This window comes from Haliaeetus leucocephalus, unplaced genomic scaffold, assembly GCF_000737465.1.
Source record: "Haliaeetus leucocephalus isolate CR32 unplaced genomic scaffold, Haliaeetus_leucocephalus-4.0 Scaffold236, whole genome shotgun sequence".
In the NCBI taxonomy this organism is placed as follows: domain Eukaryota; kingdom Metazoa; phylum Chordata; class Aves; order Accipitriformes; family Accipitridae; genus Haliaeetus; species Haliaeetus leucocephalus.
The window spans coordinates 391,763-416,124 of NW_010972672.1; the positions used below are offsets into that span (position 1 = coordinate 391,763).

At 59.8% G+C, this 24,362-nt stretch overlaps 1 protein-coding gene across 1 annotated transcript in view; it reads left to right on the plus strand.

Moving 5' to 3' along the window:
* B4GALNT4 (beta-1,4-N-acetyl-galactosaminyl transferase 4) overlaps positions 1–18,069 on the plus strand; it is a 31,427-nt gene extending 13,358 nt beyond the window's left edge. Inside the window, exons 2-20 of the mRNA XM_010568069.1 lie at positions 2,984–3,099; positions 5,813–5,923; positions 6,536–6,631; positions 6,954–7,044; positions 7,398–7,498; positions 8,228–8,295; positions 8,756–8,834; positions 10,644–10,710; positions 12,236–12,379; positions 12,631–12,740; positions 13,078–13,178; positions 13,560–13,642; positions 14,357–15,638; positions 15,814–16,121; positions 16,380–16,533; positions 16,914–16,986; positions 17,081–17,234; positions 17,616–17,742; positions 17,955–18,069. Coding sequence (XP_010566371.1) covers positions 3,097–3,099; positions 5,813–5,923; positions 6,536–6,631; positions 6,954–7,044; positions 7,398–7,498; positions 8,228–8,295; positions 8,756–8,834; positions 10,644–10,710; positions 12,236–12,379; positions 12,631–12,740; positions 13,078–13,178; positions 13,560–13,642; positions 14,357–15,638; positions 15,814–16,121; positions 16,380–16,533; positions 16,914–16,986; positions 17,081–17,234; positions 17,616–17,742; positions 17,955–18,069 — 3,267 coding nt within the window. The 5' untranslated portion in view covers positions 2,984–3,096. The remainder of the gene's footprint in view (positions 1–2,983; positions 3,100–5,812; positions 5,924–6,535; positions 6,632–6,953; positions 7,045–7,397; positions 7,499–8,227; positions 8,296–8,755; positions 8,835–10,643; positions 10,711–12,235; positions 12,380–12,630; positions 12,741–13,077; positions 13,179–13,559; positions 13,643–14,356; positions 15,639–15,813; positions 16,122–16,379; positions 16,534–16,913; positions 16,987–17,080; positions 17,235–17,615; positions 17,743–17,954) is intronic.
* Positions 18,070–24,362: the final 6,293 nt, after the last annotated feature.

Here is a 24,362-nt window from a genome sequence, read left to right on the forward strand (position 1 = left end):
CTCATCCTCCAGACCTTCCCCCATCCTCTCAACCCCCTGCTACCTGCCTTTATGTGGCTCTTTCTGGTCCTTGAAAAAGAGGCAGGTTAGCAGAATTAATCAGAGCAGCGGTGATGGCTTTGCATCCCGGAGGGATGCAGGGGGAGCAGCCGGGCTGGGCACGGCAAACGAGCAGTCCCGGAGGGCGCTGGGAGGATGCGTAGGAGGAAACCAAGCTGGGGAAAACCAAAACCCTCCTTCCTCCTGGTGCTGTTTTCTCCCTCCTCTTCTTGTACCCCCTGACCCGCTCCTCTGTTGCAGGGGTGAGGTTCAGACCAAAGGGGCTTGATTTTTTGAGGGGGGAGCAAGGTGATGCTTGTTGGTACAAGGTGCTGGCTTTTCCTTCCCCTTATCAAGGGCAACATTTATTTCCCATTCCCACACAGGCTGATTAGCATTTGGGTGTTTGGCTAAGGCTGCCCTTGACTTTCCTATCCAATATTTAAATTGCAGGGGAATAAACATCAGCGCAGAAGCCTGGAAGCCTTTTTCTGGGGCTTTGCTGGTGCTTTCACTCCTCCAGGGATGCAAGCACTAGCCTCCCCACCAAGAAGAGAGAGGGTTTTGCTGAAGGCACGCAGGTTTTGAGGCTCGGTGTTACTTAAACCCCACCAGAGCAGCGGTGGCAGCGTTTAATTTAGATGCAAACCGAAGTAGGGAGCACAAGCCCTATCCTGCTCCTTTGTGGTGGCTGAGAGGAGTTGCTTGAGTTTGAGAGGGTCCCTGATGGGGCTGGAGCTGGGTGATGGGGGTGGAGGGCGAGCAGGGGCTTATGGTTTTGGCTCTTGAGAGCCTGCAAGGATGGAGCCTGCGCAGCGTTGCTGGGGGGAACGCGTTTCTTTTTTCCCCGCTTTGCTCCAATTTATATCAAATAATGTCTCTCTGATTTACCCAATGACTTGTAGCAGGGGCCCAAACTGGGATGCTGTACCCAGAGGTGAGCGGAAAGGACTGAGTGAAGTGGGGGTGACCATGTCCAGCCATCCCCTGCAGATGCAGCCTGGAATGCTGCTGGCTCGGGTTTGCTCACCTGGACCCGGGGCTTGGCAGCAGAGGCCCATATGGGGTTAGTCTGTCCCAGGGACAGGACTTGCAGAGTGGCACCCCCAGCCTGCATCGCAAACGGATGCCGAGTTGGCAAATCCCATGAGACAGGTTCATCTCCTCCAAGGCCAGGAAAGATACCCTGCATGGGTACCGTGGAGCTGGCTGCTGCATCCCATCCCTTGGCAGGTCCCTGGGGATGCACCGAGATCTTCCTCGTGTCCAGTGGGGAGGAAATAACGCTGTCCCTGGCACTCTGTGCCGGAGTAGCAGCATCTGCAGCCTCAGCACAGCGAGGATTGGCTTTATTTCCACCGCCTGTGCTGGCAGGAGCATCCCTAGGAGTGATGGGGGGTCTTGAGAGCGGAGAAGATGAAAGGAGGGTGCTGGATCTGGTCCCGCTCCTCCCTGCAATGCTCCCCATCACCCTCCTTGGGGCCACGGGAGGAACGGTGCGGGGATGAAGATGGGCGAGGGGAGGAGGGTGGCTGGAGGGAGGCAGGGAGCTGCCAGGAGAGAGTCAGAGCTGCCAGGGGCTGAAGAATGGCTGAGAGCAGAAGAAGGGGCTTTAGAGCTTAATTTCCTGTCCCTGCGGTGGGGATGGGATTTGTGCTGCCATCTCCAAGGAGACGCCAGCTGCGCGGCTGCTGGAATACTAATGGCATGGGAGGCATGCGGTGGGGGGCTCCAGGGGCACCCCAAGCCCCTCCTTGGCCAGGCTGCGGGGTCTGAAGCCACCCCAGCAGCTCCCAGCACAGGGAGGCTGTTTCACTTTGGGGGGGTAGGACCCCCCCAGGAGTTGCTGTTGGGGGGAAAGAGGGTGTGGAGGGACTGGAGAGCGTCTTGCCATACCCTTTGGAGGGTGTCGGTGACCCCCTTGCTGCAAGGCCCACAGCTGGGGGACAGGGCTGTGGGGCTGCTCGCAACGTCTGGGGCTCCCCCTTATTGTGATATGGGGGTGGCTGGTTTTTGGGGGGACCCATGGGTGTTCTTAGACACCTTCCTGTCCGAGCATTGCCTTGAGCTTCCCTTGATGTTGGTTTGAAATGTAGAGCTGAGCCGTGCACCGGCACCAGAAGCAACGGTTGAACTGCAAACTCCCCCCATCCCACCAGGTTTTGGGGTGCCTGTCTAAAAAGTTCAGAGGCAGCCACCTGCTATGTCAGAGATAGAGGATGTTTCCCCCCCCCCCAATAACTAATATGTTTTCCAAGACTGTGCCATTATTTGGGGGGAAGTCAGTTATTTTAATGCTGGGAAGTGAGGGTGGTTTAAAAGAAACCCTCCCTTCGCAGCCCAGGGCAGATGGGTGTGAGCTGCAGAGGGGAGTCTGTAGGTTGGGGATAATTAATGCAGCACACGGTAACAAAGTCATCTGCAGCAGGGCTGTTAGTGAGGTCTTTACGATGGTGCATTTAGTGTGGTGTTGGGGAGTGGGAAGATGGGTTTGGGGAGCATATGTCTGGGGGGTGCTCGAAGCCAGTGTGCTCTGGGCAGAGCTGTGGGATGCACCAGGAGAGCTGGGGACTGGAGGGACAGGGGAGCAGGGATGTGTCCCTGAGGATGGATGGGGAGTGAGATCCCACAGGAGCTTATCCCGGCTGTCTCTTACGTAAAGGGCCATGAGCTGGGCTGCGGGGGGTGTAATTAAACCTGATGCTGATGAGCTGCTGCAAGCTGCTTAGTACAAATGTAATGAGGGGAATCGCAGCCAGAGCCCCCCGCCATTGTCCCGTGCCATCATCCCCCATGTCCCTCCCCACTGGGACCAGCGGCGATGGCAGCACCTGCCCTTCCCCCTGCCAGGGCAAGGGGGTGTCCCCAAAAGAGGAGCGATGTTGGGATGGGGAGGACGTGGGAGGTGGCTGTGGTCTCACTCCTTCTTCTGCTCCCCTCACAGATGGCGAGAGGCTGGGGGAGGTGACTGATCCCGGCAGGCGGCCGGTGGCAGCCCAGGTGTCGGCACGGCGGAGGAACGCCGAGGACTCCAGCGAGAGCCATGAGGAGGAGCTGATGGTAAGCAGAGAGCTGCAGTGCGGTCGGGTGTGAAGGGACCCGTGGAGGTTGCTCATCTGAGTCCCCTATCCAACACATGGCCAGCTAGAGCAGGGTGCCCCAAGCCTTGTCCATCCGAGTAGATCAAAGGATGGAGAGGGCACAACCTCTCTGGTTCTGCTCAACAGCCCTCGTTGTGAATTAAAAAAAACCCTAATACCCCATTGAAACTTTTAGTGTTGCACCTTGTGCCTCTTGCCCTGTCGCTGTGCTTCTCTGAGGAGGGTCCAGCACCATCTTCTCTGCACCCCGCTCTTGCATAGCTGTTGATGGCAATAAAGTCCTGCTTTGCTGGGCAAAGCCACCTTCTCCTGTGTCCTCTGCTCCGTCTTGCTAACCTCCACTTGTCTGTCTTGGACTGGAGAACCCCAAACTGGACCCAGTGTACCCCAGGTGTGGTCTCCACACAGAATCCAGAGAGAGGATCTCTCCTTGCTAACAGCCCAGGAGGCACTTGGCATTGTAGCCATGAGGACACCCTGCTGTACCCTGTTCAATCTGTTGTCACCAAGAGGCTTTGGAGCAGGGCAGGCAGGTGGGATGGCAGGAGAGGGAAACCACATAGTGTCCCCTGCCCCGTCCCAACAGCAGGTCACTGCCAAACTGCTGCAGGTCCCTGTGACAGCGAGTCACCATCGGGGTGGGCATTGCTTGGGCTGTTCCCAAGCCATGGTACTTTGAGCACAGGTGAGTGTTTTGTGTCTGGAGGGAGGGGAAAGCATCGAGTCCCTGCACCCAGACCTCCTCAGTGCCCATCTCTTTATGCCTCGCCCTGCCCAGTGTCTTTTGCAGCTGCTGGACATCTACAGCATCACTGGCTCTGCAATTAAAAGGCTGGTTTGTCCCCACCTTCAGCAAATAACCCACCCCCTGTTTCCAGCTGCAGAGAGCTGGGCTGTGAATAGTCCCCTCTGTTGGGGAAGGCGGGGGAAAAGTTCACTCCAGTTTGAAAGCAAACAGCTTGGCTCGAAAGGACTCTGCAAACTGGAGCAAAAAAATGCTGCTTCAAAAAAGGAGATGGAAAACTTTCCTCCTGGTGAGCTCCCAACCACGGATCTTGCTGTCGACACTGCTGGCTCTTTATCTTTGAGGCAGGGCAGGGATGCCGGTGGCTTGTCCTCTTTACCCGTCTCACCCATGGGATGGAGACCCATCCCAGTCCCTCTCCATAGAGGGACAGAGAGTTTTCTCCAGGCGCTGGGTGTAGAGAGCCATGTGCCAGTAAGGAGAGCTGGCTTCAGGCTAGGCAGCAATTAGGCAGTGAGAAATACGGATGGGGAAGAGGCTGATTGCGCCTGGCTGGCAGGCAGGGGATGGGCGAGAAAGGACGACCCCTGCTCTGATCTTTCCCAGCTCCTCATAAATAAGGGGCAGATGGGCAAAGGAGGAAAATGACGTGCCCGGAGAAAATACAGACTGGTGCTGGGTGAGGACGGAGGGGGACAGCAGGAATTGCATCGTGGCTTCCCTGGGAGGAGGGTGAATCCTTCCAACAAGCACGGCACAATTACGCCACCTCCCTAATAACATCTTCCAAGGGCACCGCTCCCCTCCTCTGGGATGCTAATGAGTTCATTCAGGCAAAGTTTGCTAATTATTCCTTTGGCACTGTGCATCCTAACGGACTGCGCTTTGTCGATGCTGTGGTTCTTCTCGCCTGGGCTCAGAGCCGGGCTCTGCTTTCAAAGAGGTGTTGGCTCTGCTTTTTGCGGAGTGGCATGGTCCTTCCCTCCCTGGCCAAGGCCACAGGGGACAATGATGGTGAATCCTCCTGAGACGGGTGGCAGGGACATCCACGTCCCCCTCAGTCCCATCCCCAGAGAGGGCTGATGCTGCATGTGGGCATCACCAGTGTGATGATGGGCTGTGACACCAGCCAGCTCCCTGTGTGACAGGCACAGCTTCCCATCACCCCAACCAAGGGACACAGCGGCAGGTCGGCGGTCGCTTTGGAGAGGGTTGGTGGCTCTTCCTTCCGCAGATGCTAGCTGGTCCCTCATCCCTCCTCCGCCCGCACTTCCTGGGATGTGATGGCAGAGGGCAATGCCCACGGGGATGGCAAGGGCTCACTCCGGCTCTGCCTGCAGCTGCCAACGTGGTGGAAGAGGAGGATGCTCTGCATGGGCTCCAGAAGTTCCTGGCTCTTCCTTGCCACCCATCACCTTTTCAGCAAGCCGGGGGCAGGTGAATGCTCACCTAATCCCTCTAAATTACGAGACACAAGTGATCGGATTAACTTAATCCCCTTTAAAGGAAGAGGGGGAGCAGAGAAGCATCCTGCTTCCTCTGCCCATGAGCAGACATAGAGTTTGCTTCTGCTCTTTTGGAGATGGAGCCCAAAATACTCCATTTCCAGTAGCCCATCAGACTGGCCAGACATTTTGGATGAACAGAAAACTCACTGTTTTGGAGAAGTTTCTCTCAGCAGAGGAAGGGAAATGAGTTTAGTTGAAACATTTTGAAACTCTGCTCCCCAGGACACCTTGCCAATATTTTTCTGCCTCCTCCTGCCCCTGCTTTCCTTTGCTGTTAGCCTTGAAAGCTTTCGCCTTGGTTTGGCAATGCTTGACATCCAAAATGAAATGTTTAGATCTAGGGAGACCTCATGCAAATGCAGCCAGGCTGGCCCTGATCCTCCCCCATCTCTCATATCTCCCTCCTTCTTCCTTGGCAGAACGATGGGCAGGACTTGGACGGCTGGTTTTCCAGAGGCCAACGGTCCGACCGAGCCACAACGCACCCCAAACTCAACCTGACCAAGCAGGCTTTGCCCTGGAATGAGCAGGTAGGTGGGCAGGGAGCAGCGAAAGGGGTGATGGTGGAGAAGGAGGTCCACACTGACCCTTGTTGGGGACACCGCAGCCCATGTTCCCCCAGCATGCCAGGCTCCAAAGCCATCTCCAGCCATCCTCCTCCCTGCTCTCCATCACCCATCCCAGGGGCTCTGCCTGGTCCTGGGGTTAACGTGGTGCCCGTGAGGATGAGCTCCCCGGGTGTGTGCTGTGGGTGTGCGTCAGCCCCCTCATCGGTCTGTGCGGGTGTGCAAGGGGACATCTTGCCGCATGTCTTCTCTGGATGGGTCCACGCTGTGTCCATCTCCTGGTGCTGGCTGTGTGCCGGTGGGATGGATGCTGGGGGTGGGCGAAGGGTCCAAGTGCGCTTGGGACCCAAAGGAGTAGCAGCAGGAGGGTTATCTCCTGGGAGTTGGTGTTGTGACCCAGGGGCTGGCACAGGGATGGGAACTCAGCCGTTCCTCAGTGTCACTGCAGAAGAGCTGAGGCTGGGCAGGTGACATCCCTAGGGCTTGACATCCACATTTCAGCCTGCCCTAACGCTGTCCTCGGAGAGGGGGGATTTGAGAAGGACACCCCGCTCATCTCCCTCTCTTGTCCTGCAGTACAAAGGGAAGGCAAACTTGCATGTCTTTGAAGACTGGTGCGGAGGGGCTGTGAGGCACCTGAGGAAGAACCTCCATTTTCCGCTCTTTCCCCACGTGAGTCCCAGGGCTGATGGTGGTGGGTTGGAGGGAGGGTCCGCTTGTCCTTCTCCTCGTGCTGCTGGATCTCCACTGGGTGTGGGCTTGGTCCTCAAGACCTTTGCTTGCAGGCTTTTTGGTTTGGTTTGGGGCAGGTAATTCTCAACAGAGCAGGGATGGAAGAAGAGGTGGGTGGTGATGGGACATCCACATTGCCTCTGGTGCCAGGGGCACAGGACCCTGGGATAACAAGGAGGAGGTGGGCTGGGTGATGTTGGTGCAAGGCGTGAGCCTGGGCATGAACTGTTCATGCTTTCACATCTCTGTCTCTCCTCCACAGACCCGCACCACAGTGAAGAAGCTGGCTGTGTCGCCCAAGTGGAAGAACTACGGGCTGAGGATTTTTGGCTACATCCACCCCTTCAAGGATGGTGAGTGATGGAGCTTGGCCACTTCTCCCCCTGCAGCAATGTGGAGAAGCTGCCACCTTCCCCCTTCTTGGGCCACACGAGGACAGAAAAGCTCTTAAAGACAGTCTCTGAATCACTGGCTCCCAGGCAGGAGGGTCTTTCTGGAGCAAAGACTCTATTCCCTGGTTGCTTCAATTGGAGACAAGGCCCACGACCCATCCAGGACAGAGCCATGACGTGGGGTCTGGGGTGGCCCCATCACCTCTGTCCATCCATCCCTGTTTCCCCATCTCACAATGAGGCACTGGGACTAAGCCCATGCCACCAGAGCTGCTGTATCCCTCTGTGGTGACCTTCTCCTTTGCTCTCTGCAGGGGATTTCCAGTTTTCTGTGGCTTCAGATGACAATTCGGAGTTCTGGCTCAGCTCCGACGAGAGTCCGTCCAACTCCCGGCTGGCTGCATTTGTGGGCAAGGTATGCGCCATCGTCCTTGACCCTCTGCCTTTCCCTGCACCAGGGATGCTGGAGCTCCCACTGAGAGCGTCTCCTCCCTTGGGGTGCCTGGCTCCTTGCTCCCAGCATGCTGATAACCATTCCGAGTGCCTTCTGGGGATCTGTAGTGTTCAATTAACGATGTTTCAAATCCATGGGCGCTCTTTAGCCACCGCATATTCTCCCTTCTACAGGTCCCTCTGCTGCAGCACCTCTTAAAAAGGGAGGGTGCAGGGTCCATGTGTGACTTTGCCAGAAGCAGCTCTCCTGCTTCTTTGCCCCCTTGGGAAATGCCAGGCTATTTCAGCCTGGTCCCCATCTCTGCCCCTGGGTCCCATCCTAGTTGTAGCTACCAAAGACCAGCTTATGTTCCAGAGTAGGAGATTTAATATTTGCTCCTGGATTTTCTTGGCATTAACTCCTATAACCGGAAACCCCATGGTCCGTCATTGCACCCATGCCTGTTTGGGATCTTGGTGGTGTTAGCTGGTGACAAGTTCTTGTGGCAGGAGTGCCAGCAGCTGGGGACAAATGGCCCCTGGGATAGAGCCTCTGGGATATCCTCCTGCCTGAAGAGCCTTTCTGCAGCATGGCATAGTGCCTGATGGAGGTGGAGGAGAGATTCTCGCAGCCTGGTGGGGTTTGGGCCTTTTGCCTGCTTGGCCCATAGTGTCCCCGGTACTCTCACATGCTTCTTCTTCCTTCCCCCAGCTGGGCACCGAGTGGACAGCACCGGGAGAGTTCACCAAATTCAGCTCACAAGTCTCCAAGCCTCTGCGGTAAGTGTGTGCTTGCTCCCGCTGCCCATCCCAGGTGGATGGAGTCGGGGAGACGGAGCTGCTGGCTCCATGCTGACTCAGTTCCTCCTCCCTGGGAGGAGACCCCAGCCATGGTCTCTTCCCAAAAGGCACGTGGGGTCTGGGCTGGGCAGGACTTCAACCAACCATGCCTCCAGGTCCACAGCTTGAAGGTGTTGGGGGCCGCAGCCACCTCTGCAGATGATGAAGTGGGCACAGGGGATCCCCCCGATCTCATGAAGCTTCTCAGCAGTGGGATGGGGGAGCAGATACCCACATCATGCTGCCAGTCTCCTTGCCCCAGGAAGGTTTAGCCACACGTGAGCAAGACAGAGAGGGTTTCCCGAGATGGCTGCTCTAGCAGGGGAGCTCCCATTGCCCTGGCAGCGGTAGCAGTTGGCTCAGCAATGATTTCTAACTGGCTTCTTCCTCTCTTGCGCAGCCTCATGTCCTCCAGACGCTACTACTTCGAGCTGCTCCACAAACAAGACGACCGAGGTTCAGACCACGTGGAAGTTGGCGTGAGTAAATGCCCCCACCCGGTGCTCCTTTCAAGGCTTGTCCTGTCAAGAGCTGGCACCAGGACTTTTCCTGATGTGTGTTAAAACTCTTTCTCCTGGAGCAAAGCCACGATTTCCCCTCTCCCAGGGCTGCCAGTGGCTCAGCCCACAGAGGGGACAAGTCAGCGTTGCTCCGATGGAGCTGGGGCTCATGTCCCTGTGCCCCTGGGCTATTGCTGTGCAGGGCACCTGGCACAGGCTGCTTTTCTCTGTGCTCATCCAATCCTTTCGTGCCATGGCCTTTTGGGACCTGAAGACACTGCTGTCCCTCCATTGTGCTCCTGCCTTGCCAATGTGCTCCCACAATGGATGCTAACAGAGCAGCCCTTCCTCCGCTCCAGGCTCCAGTGGTGGTGGGACATCCAGCTCCACGTGGCCAGTCCCATCCCTTCTTCTTTCTCCTTGGTCTTCTGCAGAAGGGCTGGCAGAGGGGGAAAGGTCCCCTGCGGGCTTCTTCTCTGAGGACCCCGTTGCCACAGGCAAGGAGAGCCCAGACCATGTAAGATCAGAGCAGGCAGGTCCCAGGACACCATCTGCAAGTGGCAGACCACCTTGCTGGCTTGCATCCCAGCGTCAGTGGTGGGAGAAATGGCCGGGGTGATGGAGTGGGTCCCTTGTTTCTTTTCACCCTTAGAGATACCGTGAGTTTCAAATCTGAACTTGTCTGCCTTGGCTGCACAACCCTGGCAAAGCCTGGAGCGTGTGTGTCAGGAGCTGGGGCTGTCTTTGGGAGGGGAAGATGTTGGCTCGTTAGCAAAGGTTTCCTTTCTCCCAAGCAGTCATTAATCACTGGAGTCAAACTTGTGCCAGCAAAGCATCAGGGAGGCTGACAACACCCCTTCCTCGCTGGTGCTCTCCTCCCCATCGCTCAACCTCACCCTCCCAGGGCTCCATCTCCCTCCATCCTGATAAGATCTGCATTTCTGCTGTGAAAAACAAATAGATGGGGGAGACATTTTTTTGCTGGAGGGAGGGAAGCCTTTCAGATGTTCAGAAAGGAACAACGACAACAAAAAAGCAGGACCCTAATGCGTCTCTCCCTGCGGGCATTTGAGGGCTTGTCCTGACAAAGGCTCAAGACATGCTTTTAAAATGCATGTAGTTAGATAAGCGCAGGCAGCTATGAAGACCCTCTTAAGTCAATGCAAACTTGTCTGCTGTTAATGTGCATTCGCGCAGCACCCGAGTGAGGCACAGGAAGGAGGGGAGGTGGTGTAGGGCTCGGTGCGTGTTGGCTTTGGCTCAGGTCCTTGATGGGTGCCGTGGCCTCCCTGCTCTGTTCCCTGAGGTTGAAGGGGGGTGTGCGGAGAAGCTGCCCTGTGCCCCAGCATCATCCCTCCCCTGCGAGGCAGGACGTGTGACTGTGCTGCCTCCCATGATGTTATTGATGCTGCTGCTGATGCAGGGCTGGATCTGGCCTGCCTGTCCCAAAAGGACAATGGGTGGTCGTGTGGCAGTCCTGAGCGGAAAGCAGCATGAGCCCGTGTCCCACCTCCAGGAGCCTTCCCTTCTCTGACCACACAAGGGAAGCCTACTAATCGCAAATCACCCAGGATAAAGGCAGGAGATGGGTCTGGGTCTGTGCTGGGGCAGGATCAGTCCTCTCCCTTGTTTCCCTCCTGCAGGGTTGGGGCTGGGACCAGTGCAGGCAAGTTTGTGGGAGCTGAGGACAGGGGAGAACCCATCCTAGGGTGCCTGGGGTTGGGCAGCTGCATCCTGAACCCCTGCCACCCTCTCGCTCATTCTCCATCTCCTTTCATTTTTTCCTAGTGGCGAGTTTTCCTGCCCAGCTTGAAGTTTGAAGTGATTGACTCCTCCTACATCTCCCTGTACACAGGTAAGGCCCACATGTGTCCGCCTGCAGCCATGGCAAGCAAGCTCTTGAGGGGGCTGTATGTGTTGGTGCAGCCGGGGAGAGATGGCACCAGAGCCTGGGAAGGAAACCAGATCCTGGGGGAAGACTTCAGCCTCTCAGCCCCCCCAGAGCTTCTGCTGGGTGTAAGGAAGGGGGCAAGGGGCTGCGGCAGGTAGTGCTGATGCTGGGAGTGTGCTGTGACCCTCCTAAAAACAGGTTGGAGAGGTGACACGCCACAGAAACACAGCTCTCCTGGTGCTCCAGCCTCATCCCTGCTAATGAGACCATGGAGGGCTGGCTCCTTGGCCTGGCCCTGAGTTATGAGGAGCTGTCGTGTAACCAGGGATGGATGGCGCAAGGTTTAATTAAATCTATAGATCTTCTGCTTCCTGCCCCTTCCCTGGCAGCAAGAAAGGACTTGATAGATGGGTCCTGCCCCAGTGCTCAATACGCTGGAGGACCGGTCATCAAACATGCCCTGGAAGGTGTCGATAAGGCAGGAGGGGACAGGCAACAGGCAGGGATTAGTGGGGAGAGGAGGGATGGAGGGGTATTGCTGGTATTGATGCAGGTGCCCATGAGACGGATGGCGTGCAGATAAATTCTCCCTCCCCAACCGCTGTCCTTCAGTGCTCCCTCAGCCCCCAGCAGCATCCCAGGGCGAAGCCACATCACTCGTGGGGAGCCTGTCCCCATGGCGTGGGGGACACCAGCAGCGTGGAGAGCGTCCTCCTTCCTTCCCTTTCTCCAGGCTTTTCCAGGGGTTGCAGCCCAACCTCAGCCAGCTGCACAGAGGTGTTTGGGGAGCCTTTCCCTGCTGCAAGCAGAAGAATTTGGGGCTCAGGAAGGGGGTTCCTGCTTGCTTCAGGACCCATCTGTTTCCCTGCAGCTCTGCAGCAGGGAGAGCTGCCTGGAAAGGGAGCACCCTCGGGTGCTCGGGGCAGGCAGCTCTGAGCATGGCCAAGGTGACCGGAGCAAGGTGACCTCCCTTGGGGAGGTCTGGGGGCTGGTTGATAGCCAAGGACAACATGCCACCCTCATCCCTATTCAAGGAGGCAAAACCAGCTCATGTTACATTTACCTGCACCTCTACGGGGAAGAACATTCACGGTTTAATTCCTGTGTCCTTGGGAATTAAAAGCCCAGAGCATTCCCACCCCTTGTCTTTGAGCGTGGTGAGCGATGCCGTAATGGGAGCTGGGCTGCCTGGCTGAGATCAGCTGTACCCTTGTCCTCTCGGTGCTCATTAGTTGATGGCAATAATCATTAGGCTGATTAGTCACGGGGTCTGTGAGCACGTGAGAGGGCTGGAGGAGCTGGGTTTGCCCTCGTGCAAACACATCAGCTCCCCTCGTGCCCCTGGCAGCAGGAGGAATCCACAATTCTCTGAGCTCTCTTGGTGGGAGGGATGGAGAGGTTGGGAAATGCCACCTCGGAGGATGCTCCTGGGACAGTGCTCCGTATGGGTATGCCCTTGGTGTTCAGCTCCTGTCCTCGCCCTCTTCAGATGAATCGTCCCTGAAGATGAACCACGTGGAGCACATCCCGCAGACCTTGGCCAGCCACAGCGGGAGCTACCTCTGGGAGGCACAGCAAGATGAGCACGGGGCTGACATGCTGAAGTCTGACCCCAGGGACACCTTCTTCCTCAGTAAGCAGCTGGGAGCAGACCCTTGCAAATCTCCATGGGGTTTTGTGGGAGGAAAAAGGCAGGACCTGGCTGCCAGGGACACCCAGAGCATCCCTCCTACCTTCTTGCCTGTCTCCTGGGTGGAGGGCATCTCTGCTGGGGTCTGTAGGGGGGGCAAGCTGGGATGGTTTGGGCTACTGACTATAAGGTGGGTTGGGCTACGAGGGTGGCAGAGCACGGCTTGAGGCTGAGCTGTGGCTGCTTCTCCTCAGCCCCTGCGATCGAGGCCTCCCGAGTGGAGAACGTGCTGGTGCCCTGTGCCTACAGCCCCACCTACGTGGTGAAGGACTTCCCCATCGCCCGCTATCAGGGCCTGCAATTTGTAAGTGCCTCCCTGTGACAGGGATGGGGTCACGCTCCCATGGGAGACATGGCAAAGAAGGGTGCTTTGCCCTCACCCCAGGGCAGGGATTTTTCCACCTGGTTACAATCCAGGAGAAAATGTGTCTTGCTGGAGGATCAGGCTGAGCTTCCCCATCTTGACCCGAGAGGGTTTGTGTTAAAAGCCCCATGGTGTGTTTGAGATGCTGGAGGTCACCTTGGTGTTGAGGGGCTGCACTACTGGCCTTGGGTCTCTGGCTCCTAGTCCTGCCGGCCCCAACTTCCTCGGAGTGAGCCCACTCTGCACCGGGGTGATGGTGGCATGGTCGTCTCCCTAGGTCTACCTCTCGTTCGTGTACCCCAACGACTTCACGCGCCTCACTCACATGGAGACGGAGAACAAGTGCTTCTACAGGGAGTCCCCCCTCTACCTGGAGAAGTAAGTGTTGGTGGGCTGGTATTTGGGGGTGGTACATGGAAGGAGAGGAAGGGGCTGATGTCAACAGGGTGCTCAAAGAGCTGGAGAAACAGCGCTGAGATGATGCATCCTCAGCCGCGTGTCCCCAAGCTCCATCCTCCATGGAAGGGCCACCTCCAGGCTGGCTCTCTTCCCATCTCTTGGGCATGTAGCAGCTTGGGACCTGGCAGTGCTCCTGGATTTTGGGAATCCCACCTCCCTTCGGAGTCAGGCTGTGCCCAGGCACCTGTGCCGCAGCCAGGGACGCGCCTCCCTGCGTGGGCTTGTGTGTGTGCGAGCCCGTCCCTTTGCGCGTACACCCCTCCCTTACCCCCGGGACCTCATCTTTCTTCTGTCTCCCAGGTTTGGTTTTTATAAGTACATGAAGATGGATGAAGAGGAGGAGGATCCACGCCAGCGAGCGTTTCTCTTCCTCAACCCAGACAGTGAGTCACCACTCCCCGCTGGCAGCTTTTTGGGCATCTCTCATCAGCTTGGCATGGGGCTGAGCACTGGCATCCTTGCCCACCAGCCCATCCACTCAGAGATGCGGCTCATAGGGATGCCTCCAGTGATGCTGGGGGGCCTCGACGAGGGCTGGGCTGCGCAGAGCAGCTTGCCTCTGAGTGGTCCTGCGCGCTCCGTGGTCACGCATCCTGCTCAGCTCAGCCACAAAGTGCTGTGGGATATGGGAGTGGGATGCTAGGGTTGGGATTCGCCCTCCCTAATTCTTGAAGCTGTGTACCCACATCTCCTGGGTTGGCCTGGTCAGTGGGCAGCAGGATGGGACCAGACCTGGTGTGGAGTCTGGGGATGCTCATGGGGACCTGCAGGAGCTGGTTTGTTCAGAGCCTGCTTTGCTGTCGGTTTGCAGCCTGGCAAAGCCCTGGCAGGCTAGGTTTGCTCCCAGATGAAACAAGAGTGGTGCCAAGATGTGGCTAAGGTTTGGAGGGGTTAACAGGCAGAGCCTGGAGCTACCAGCCCTGGTGAGCATCAGTCAGTGCCTGCCAGCTCTCAGTCTCTCTCACCCAGCGGCCGCTCGCAGGTTAATCTCTTGCTGGAGACAAGCTTTGCCTCCTTGTCTTGGACCAGCATGCTGCAGTGGGGTGTGCCCAGTGGCTCAGACCCTCGGGGTATTTATCTATGCCTTTACTCCCTAGATTTCCTCGAGGAGGAGGAGGAGGAGGAGGAGGAGGAAGGAGTGGACAGCCCTGAGCCCACAGACCCACCTCCCGCAGCCAAGGAGAAGAGCTTTGGGCCGGTACCCGGAGCCAAAGGGAAAGAGGCCCCGCCAGTCACTGGGGATTATGGAGACGACCTGGACTATTACAGCTTTCGCCACAAGCAGGGTCAGGCCCGGGACGATGCAAGCACGCCTGGGCAGCCGGGAAGATGGAGCATGTCCCGCCAGGCCAGCGCCAGTCCGGCGGCTGTCCTCGAGGACCTCCACGGCGAGGAGGATGTGGGCCCCGCGCTGGAGCCGGTCCATGGGCGGATGCTCAGTTGGTTACCCCAGGATCCTGGCGAGGGCGAGGAGGATGAACTGGGGCTGCTGGCGCCTTCGAAGCATGCTGGGGCCCTGAGCCTCCAACCCCACCTCTCTGTTCCCATCTTTGGTGGCAAAGCCAAAATGCCGGGTCCCAGCAAGGCTGCAGCAACCAGGGAGGACAAAAAACCCCGGAAAGACCAGGAGAAGGTCTACGTGACCAGGCTGCAGCCGGGGAAGCGCAAAGCCCCAGCCCAGGACCCAGCCTTCCCTGGCATCTTCCTTTACCCAAAACCTCTCAAGAAAGTCCATCTTCGCTCCAGGACCCCTCAGAAGCATCCCATCACCTCCAGCAAGCTCCATGCTGTCCCTGGCCGCCGGACCCCCTGGCTCCTGAGCAACTTCTCCAAGGAGAGGGACGCTGCCAGGCAGAAGAGTGCCCGTATGGGTGGCAGGAGGTGGGAACAGCCGTCCAAGCCAGGGACTGAGCGGCGGGCGCTGCCCAGTCTCCTTGCCCTGGGGACCGAAGGGCTCTTCAGTAGGGAGATGCACGAGGACACGACCCCTGCCCCGGGCAGGACAGCGGCCACCACTGATTACAACTCCTCCGAGGCAACCCACTCAGAGGGGACACGGGTGACATCCTTTCTGAAGATGTCAGAAACGACAGCATCCCAGCAGGAGGAGGGAAAGGGCCAGGAGGAAGAGGAGGAGGAGGAGGAGGAAGAGGAGGTGTCGGACTACAGCTATGAGACTGGGGAGCTGCAGCACAGCTGGCTGGAAGACTCCATCAACTGGCAGAGGACGTTCAGCGTCAGCTCGGTGGACTTTGAGCTCCTGCGCTCCGACTGGAACGACCTGCGCTGCAACGTGTCAGGCAACCTGCAGCTGAGCGAGAGCGAGGTCATCGATGTGGTGGCACAGTACATGGAGAAGCTCAACGAGAAGAATGGAGGGTAGGGAGGGAGCTGGGTGCAGGCAGGAGGTCGGGGGGATGTGCCTTCATCCCGCTTGGCTCCTTGGGGCCAGGTGAGCTGGATGGTGGGTTCAGGCCAACCCCTTGAGCAAGGCAGCTGCGGGGAGCAAAGCTCATGGTGATGGTGCTTTCAAGTGCTTCTCCTTTCCCTGTAGCATCTACACCCTCCTCAGGATCGTCAACGTGGAGAAGCGTCGGGACACGGCTCGGGGGAACCGCTACCTGCTGGAGCTGGAGCTGGCGGAGCGGGGCCAGCGGACGGTGCGGCTCTCCGAGTACGTCTACGTCCTTTTGCACCAGGGCAAGCAGGACGACAGCGCCGAGGCCAACCCCGAAGGGCTGGCCTTGGGGGCCACTGAGCCCCAGCCGAGCACCTGGAGCATCCTCTACGGAAAGCCCGTCCTGTGCCGGCCCCTGCGGCTCAGCTGGAAGCAGGACGTCATGGTGCACTTCGTGGTACCTGGTAGGTGAGAGCAGGACGTGTCTTTCCAGGGTCTCTGCTGTTCCCTCTGCCCTTGGCATCCTCTGCTGTGGGGAAGGCAACCCCTTTGCTCCCTGGTTGTATCCTTCAGGCTGGCCCAAGGGGGATGAGGTTCTCTCTTCTCATGAGATGCTGAGGTTATTGCTTCTAATCAGAAAGGTTGTTGGTTTGGTTGGGGAAGGTGGTGCTCTTAGGACCCTTATGGTGAGCCTGAGGGACATTTGTGGCTGTGTCTGGCAGTGAAGAACCAAGCCCGCTGGGTCCAGCAGTTCATCTCGGACATGGCCCGCCTGTACGGGGCTACGAAGGACGCCAACTTCAACGTCATCCTGGTGGACTTTGACAGCGACGACATGGATGTCGAGAAAGCCCTACGGGATGCCCGACTGCCCCGGTAACCCACCCTGTGCGAGCTCCGTGTCCCACCCTGCTCCCACTGAGGCTGCCAAGGGGGGTCTGCGGGGCTCCTCATGGTGGGACAGGCCATCCTGGTGGTGCTCTCGCAACCTGCCTTTCCTTCCCCAGCCCAGCATGTGTCTCTGCCTCACTGCCCCTTGCCTCCTCCTCTTTTCTGGGGGTTTAAACTTGTTTTCTGCACAGAGGAGTCGGGGATGCAGAAACCTCCTCTGCCGCCGTGGGGGCACCCTCGGCATGAGTTGTAGGCACCTGACCCCCTTCTGAGAAGGTCCCTTCTCCTCACTGATGGTCCCTGTCCCCCTCTTGGCTGTGTCCCTTTCCATCACCAGCACTAACTACCCTGTCCTCTCTCCTCAGCTACCAGTATCTGCGGCGCACGGGGAACTTTGAGCGCTCGGCTGGGCTGCAGGCTGGTGTGGACACGGTCGAGGTGAGCTGGGGGAGAGGAACCAGCTCTCGCCTTGGCTTCTCTCCCAGAACTGTTTCGCCCTGATCCTCTCACTTGTGTCTGTCCCCTCCCATAGGACGGGCACAGTATCGTGTTCCTCTGCGACCTGCACATCCATTTCCCCCCCAATATCCTGGACAGCATCCGGAAGCACTGTGTGGAGGGGAAGCTGGCCTACGCGCCCATTGTCATGAGGCTGAGCTGCGGCAGCTCCCCACGGGAGCCCAACGGTAAGCGGGGTCTCCTCTGCCGTGACACCTTTCCAGCTGGAAAATGTCCACTGCCTGCCTGAGGAGAGCTGCGGTGCTGGGTTTGGGTTACAGCTGGGCTCGGATGCGCAGGGAGGATGGGTTTGGTTTTGCTCTGGCAAGATGGGATTCAAACCCAAGGGTGCTCGAGGCATGCAGGGTGCGATGCCCCCCCAGAACCAGGCTGTCACCCGGTGCGCCCCCGCAGGAGGTGGCAGTGATGGGGACAGAGCTGTGGTGGGAAGAGAGGTTGGGACAGGGTGTTCCTGTGGTTCCCAGGTAGCAGGGAGAGTACAGACGTGATGGCCTGGGGATTTGGGGTCCCCCCGCACCCCTCACCTCATTGCTCTCCCCCTCCTCCAGGCTACTGGGAGGTGAACGGCTTTGGCCTCTTTGGCATCTACAAGTCGGACTTCGACCGCGTGGGAGGGATGAACACGGAGGAGTTCAGAGACCGCTGGGGCGGGGAGGACTGGGAGCTCCTGGACAGGTGAGGCTGGGGGTCCTGGCAGCCCCCTAACCCCCCCCGGGGCAGGGCTGGCCACACGGATTTGGGCACATCGCCTGGGAAACCCGCTCTCTTCTCCATCCGGCTGGCTAAAGGCCGGGGCGATGTGGCAGAGAAGGGGCAAAACCTCCCTTTGGGAGGGCCGCGTCCGTCCCCTCCCTCCCCTGAGCGGCTGTCCCTCCATCTGGCTGCAGGGTCCTTCAGAGCGGGCTGGAGGTGGAGCGCTTGCGTCTCAGGAACTTTTACCATTACTACCACTCCAAGCGCGGCATGTGGAACGCCCGCAGCAAGAAGCCACCCAAGGACTAGCGCCCCGAGCCCGGCCTGAAGCCACTGCCCCCCCCACCCCCGCCGGAGGCAGGCCACCACCGGCGCCCGGTTGTCCCCAACCTCTGCCGAGGCACCTCGGTGCTGGCACGGAGGGCACCCGTAAATGAACCGCAGTTATTTTGGGAAGGGGGGAGCGGGGAGGGTGAAAGTGGGCGGTGATTTTTTTCTTAAGGGTCTAATTTCTTAGTCAGAAACGAATTTATTAACTCATTAGTGCCGGGACAATGGGCATCCTGCTGTCGGGAGGGATAAAGCCTCCTGGCTGATCCCCAGAGCCGGTGGGTCTCCGGGGACTGTGCTGGGCCAGTGATGCCGGAGGCGGAAAAGTGGTACCCAAGCTCGCAGCCGGCGCTCGCTCTACAGCCCCTTTGCTGGGTCGCCCCCCCCGCCCCAAATGCCCAACACCTTGTCCCTGTGCCAGGCTGGAGAGCTGAGCTTTTTGGGGGGGCTCCTGGTACCCACAGGAGTGAGCCGGGGGTATGAGCCTGCTGGGGCTGCCCAAACCCTCCTGCTCCCCTCCCCGGCACCCATGGAGCCACCGTGGAGGTGAAAAAGGGTTCGGCTCTGCCCTGCCGCGTGGGGACATGCCACTGCAGCCGTACGGGGTGGGGGGCAGAGCCCCTTGGCACGATGGGCCGGCATTGCCTGTGCCTGGGGGGGCTGGGTTGGGATGGGAAAGGGCAGAGCCCAGAGCAGGTACGGGAGCAGGGGGAGAGCAAATGACGTTTCCAAGCTAATTTCTGTGAAATTATGAGGTAGGAAGCTGTTTTCAGGAAGTTTTGTCTGTTTTGGGGTTTTTTTTATTCTTAAAAAATAAAATCAATGTCTTGGCTGGGATTTCCTTCCCCTCCGTCACCCTCACGCCTTGGCAGGGATGTGGCCCTCGGCTGGGCGTAGGGCACGAAAAGCCAGGTTGGCCTCTGTCCCTCACCGCGCAGGCTGGGAGATGCTTTTGCCCACTTGAAATCACCCCTGCTGTCTGTAACACCCAGGGGGGCTCAGGAAGCCCCGACCCACTGGCGTGTCCTGGAGGAGAGAGGAGCTTGCAGGGAGCACGCTGGTGGAAGCATTGGGCTGAGCCTGGCTGGCGCCAGGAGGCAAGGTCAGAAATTCCTGCTGGGACCGAGGAGGAGGATGGGTACGGGGCAAGGATCCGCTCTCTTTGGTGGGAGCGGGCAGCAGCGGCATCACAAGGGGCCCCTTTGCTGTTTCGTGCAGTGAGGAGGAGGAGGAGGCAGCAGCCGTGTTTTGATGCCCGGATGCACGCCTGGGCTTGCAGGGAGGTTTCTGAGCCTCCGCCCCACACCTGGGCTCCTCCGGGGAGCTGCCTGCACCCCACATGCTGCACGGGGGGCTTGCTCCGGTGCCCCCGGGGCTGGTGAGCCGAGGGGAGAGCCACGAGCTGCTCCGCTCACTCCCGCATGCCCTTGCACGCTTGTTCGCCGAGTGGCCGTGTCAGCCCCTGCCCGAGCTCTTTGCTCACCTTTTCCACTTGCACGTGGACGTGCCCAGCTGCACGCAGCGCCTCGTGGGCTCTGGCAAACCCGCTTTGCCTCAGGCCTGGCTGCCGTGAGCTCCTTCTGCTCCTCAGCCGGGTCACCCCATCCCTACAGATCCCCTGGGCTGCCACCACCGCGTCCTTGCTGCCTTCCACCATGAGCTCTCAACAACTGTGAGCAGCCCTGGGAGAGGGGAGATAGCCCCCAAGTTCCCCCCCCCCAAGTGTTTATTCCCCATCCACATCCCCTGGGCTCTGTCTGAGCATTCGCTGAGTTTTGGGGTGAGGATGGAGGTGGTGGGCTCAGCAACCTGCTTGCCATCAGAAAACAGCCACAATCTGGGGCGCTGAGGGCTTTTTATCCCTAATTTGGTACTTCTGGCCCCAGGATTTGCTGGGAGGGGATGGTCTCGGCAGGCAGTGGGATTTTCTCTCCATGTGGCACTCGCGGGCTCCTCTCCTCACCCTGCTGCCTGTTTTTTCCAGCACTTTGGAAGTGCTTTGTTGTGGGCGAGGGCTCTGCCCACTGCACCAGGAGTTGGCTTGTGGGCTGAGAAGTCCCGGGCAGGGTGGGCAGCCCCGCAGTCCCCGGGGCCAGCAGCGGGATCCCTAAAGCTGCCTTTCCTTAGGCACAATTTTTCCAGCAGCTTCCCAGCTGGGAGCGCTCACAAAACCACTGGCATCAGAGTAGGCACTGGGCTCAGCCAAAGCCAGAGCTGCTGCTGATGCTGGGACTGGTGCCACCAGCACTGTCCCCACTGGGGACACTGGTCCAGCCCTGCTGGGCAGGACAATTTGGAGCCAGCCGATGGTGACTGCTTGGGGTAGGGCCAGCAGCAAAATGCCAGGGGGTTTTGCTTCTCCGGCAGCGGCTGAGCTGTGGTCATGGGGACCACGGGGAGCCTCTCCCGGGCCAGGCGTTGGAGCCCCAAGTGACGGTGGGGTGCAGGCAGGTCCCCGCTTTTAGAGGAGCAGCCCCGGTGCTGGGGCGAGGTGTTGGCCAGGCGGCTCGCCCTCCCCCGAGGGGATGCTGCGAAGGCGTTGGGGCTTGTTTGGGGTAGCAGAGACGAACCCCAGCCTGGGGCGGCCTCACTGTAGGGCTGCCTGGGTCGTGGGGCCGAGCGAGGCGGCGGTGGAGGGCGAGGGGGAGCACGGGAGCCCACCCAACGCCTTCGGACCGAGAACTGGCCGAACGTGGCAGCAGCGGCCAGGTGCAGGGGCCTGGGCAGCCTCCTGCCCTACGCTGGCCTTTGCCCAGGGGTCACCTCTCAGCAGCCCCCAGTGAGTGCCGGGTGTGGTGTGGAGCCCGGGCTGCAGTGCCGGTGGAAGCGATGGCCCCCGAACTGGTTTGGCCCGTTTCAAGCACTCCCTCTTGGCTTATCTGGCTTCAAAGGGCTCCTGCTCCATCCCACGCACACAAACATGCTCCCTGTGAACCCCTGGGGCCTGGGGGAGCCCCCAGCACCCCAAAGACCTGTGCCCCCCTAGATCTGCCTCCCCTCCATCTTCTCCTTTCAGCAATCCCAAAGCCCTCCTCGCTGCACCCATGGGTGCCCTGTGCTGGGGAGGTTCAAGGGGGTACAGTGGAAAGGTCATGTTGGACCATGGCCATGGTGGTGGGGGCTGACGGTGATTTTTTGGAGCACCACGAAGGCAGCTGAGATGTGGCTCTGCTGCCTGGGATGAGGCAGCCGAGACCCCTGGCCACCCTGCCAGCATCTTGGCTGTGCCGAGGCTTTTTGTGGAGCCTCCACAAGCCCCAAAAGCGCAAACTTGGCTGCGAGGGGAGCGGGTTTCGAGCGCACATGCAAAACAACGGCGAAGAGACTGGTTGGGTAAGCTCCCGGGGCGGGCCCGTGCCGCAGCCCCACGCCTGCCGCAGACGGCATCGCCCACCCCGTGCCGGGGCGCCCGGCACCCGTGTGGCACCCAGGGGTGCACCCGCCTGCCCGGGAGGATGCTGCAGGGCAACGGCCCTCCGGGGCCACCCAACAAGGTACGTGCCGGCCGGTCCCGAACCCATCAGTGTGGCTGTCCCCGATGCAGGTCCCCTGGGAAAACTGGTGGTACCCACCCTGCCACCAGTCCCCATGCACCCAGTGGAAAGGGACAGCGCAGATGCTGGATCCAGCAGCTGCCTGCTCCTGGCCAACTTTGGCCGAGAGGCTTTTTTCCTCATCTCTTCGTGCCTTGGTTTCCCCAGCGTGGCTCTTGGCACACGTGCGTCGTGGCCAGGCTGCGTGGTGCTGTGTCGGCCACTCCCTGCTTGAAATGCCAATGGCACCAGCAGCCACAGGCTTCCCTGGGGACCCGCTTTTGGGGAACAGGCACTTGGTGCTCAGGGGGTGGGAGAGGACAATGCGCGCCCAGGAGCTGGGGTCTCCCTGGGGACGTGGCTCTGTCACCCCGCAGAGGAAGGGATAGGGGTGCCTCTAGGCTGGGGAATCATTCACTGCTTTAGGGACTCCCAGACCAAGTTATTTAACCCTGTATCACCCTGAATGTGGCTGGATCCCCTCGGGAATCCCCCACTTTTGCTCCAAATCTGAGGGTTTTTTCTGCTGCTTTGCTGCTTTTTAAGCATCCCAGCGCATCCCTGCTCCCATCCAACACTTCCTCTATTAACGAGCCACTTTACGAGGCGAGTGCTGCTGGTTTCAGCTTCAAACCTGCCGCAACCCCCCCCCCCCCCAAACTCCCTCCATGACCCCCCCAGTTTCCATCTTTAAGCTGCAGGGCAGTGTCACACCAGGGGGATGGGGGCTTGGAACGGAGGCAGAGCCTGGGTGAGCGGGGCTGCCAGTGGGCTCGGGGCCATCCCCGGGAGCCCCTCCATCCCCTGGGGACAGAGGGGCTCCTGGGGATGTCCTCAAGACCCTCGGCGTCTGGCACGGGGATGGCAGGCAAGCATCAGCTTGCATGGGGAGCGAACCACCCTCCCCGCCTGCTCCCGGGGGGGAACCCGTGATTCATCCAGGCTCAGAGGGTTGGGAGCGCCCCGCTGAGCTCTGCCAAACTCGGTGCACCCGCCGACGCTCCCTGTGTGGGTGGTGCTGAGGTGGGAGAACGGGGGGGCCTTGGGCTTATCCCTGGATGCTGTACCCCAAAAGGGTCAGGTTTGACCCCTAGGCAAAAGGGGGGACTCCCAGTAAACCCATAGAGTCCCTGGACCCTCCCCCCAGAGCTGGGGAGGTGGGTCCACCCCCCCACATCGGTCCCCAGGCACGATGTGATCGTGGCACCGGGGTTTACAGCCCACTGGGGCTTGGGGAGGCCATCAAAGCAGGGGCCGTCACCCCAAAACACTTGCCCGCAGCTCCTGCAACCCTGCCCCGGCATCAGCCGTTGCTCCTGCTGACGGCGGCGCATTCCTCCGGGACAGCCGCCCTTTTCACCCTCCTAACAAAGCACAGAAGCCGTCCCAGTGTTGTCATCAACGTCCCGGCGTTGTCATCACTGGGTGTCGTAAGCACCAGCTGGCAAAGCCCGTAATGCTTCTGCCAGGCGGGTTCGGAGCGGTGACGCCAAGTGCTGAGCCGTGGCTCGCTGCAGAGCTGAGGCCGCATTGCCACGTTCACCTTCAAACGGCCAAAGCCAGTGCCGGCTTCTCCAGCCGATGCACTGTGCCAGAGCCGATGGGCAAACACCCTATGCTCATGAGCAGGGGCAGAGCCTTGGCACCCGGCTGTGGCTGAGGACAGGCACAACTCTGTTCAGGAGTGAGCAGCTCAGTTAGTGAGTCAGGGGCTGAGGGAGAGCGGTGTGAAACAACACTGTGGGGATTTTGGGAGCCGTGCCTGAGCACACCGGGCTGGGGGGGGTACGTGGCGTCCCCACCCCGGCGATGCTGGGCTCGGCGGGTGGGGCAAGCCTAATTAGTACCTGTGTGGTGGCACTGGCTGAGTCACCCCGCGTTCCTTACCGTCAGGCCTGCCGGCGCTGAGCCGCCCCTTTTTTTTAATTTTATTATTACTGTTGTTCCCCGGCTGATTTGAAAAGCAAAGCAGGGAGGGCCTGGCCAGTAATTACTGCCAATTAGCCCCTGCTCTGGCCCTTTGGCAGGCCAGCACCCCCCCCCCCCATGCTGGAGGTGTTTGCTGGCCCCATATGGTGGTGGGCAGCCCCGGGGGCTGGAGTTGCCAGTGGGGGCTGCCTGGGGGTCCGGGGTTCTCCTAGGAGGTGGCTCGGGGGTCTGGGGCTCTCTGGGGAGGCTGCCTGGGGCTTGCTGGTGGGGCCGTGGGGGGTCCGGGGCTGGCTGAGGAGCTTGCCTGGGGCTTTCCAGGGAGGTTGCCTGGGGGTCTTGGGTTTGCCTGGAGGGACAATGCGGGGGTCTGGGGCTGAACAGCAGGGCCATGCGGATTTCTGGGCATCAGCGGGGAGGCAAATGGGGGTCCAGGGCTCTCCTGGGAGACCATATGGGGGTCCGGGGCTCTCCTGGGAGGCAAATGGGGGTCCGGGGCTCTCCTGGGAGACCATGTGGGAGTCTGGGGCTCTCCTGGGAGGCAAATGGTGGTCCGGGTCTCGCCAGAGGGACAACGTGAGGGTCTGGGGCTCGCTGGTGGGGCTGCCCAGGGGTCTAGGGGGGTCCATGGGGAGGCTGCCCGGGGTGGGTGTCCGTCTCTCATGGCTGGGGCCGCAGGTACGACCACCCCGGAAGCCCCCCCCGCCCCACCGTGGGCATCCGCCTCCCTCGCGCCCTCGTCCCTGCGAGGTCAGTCCCGGGCACCTTCACCTGCGGCGGTGACGGTGATGGCGGGGGGCCCCCCGTGGGCCC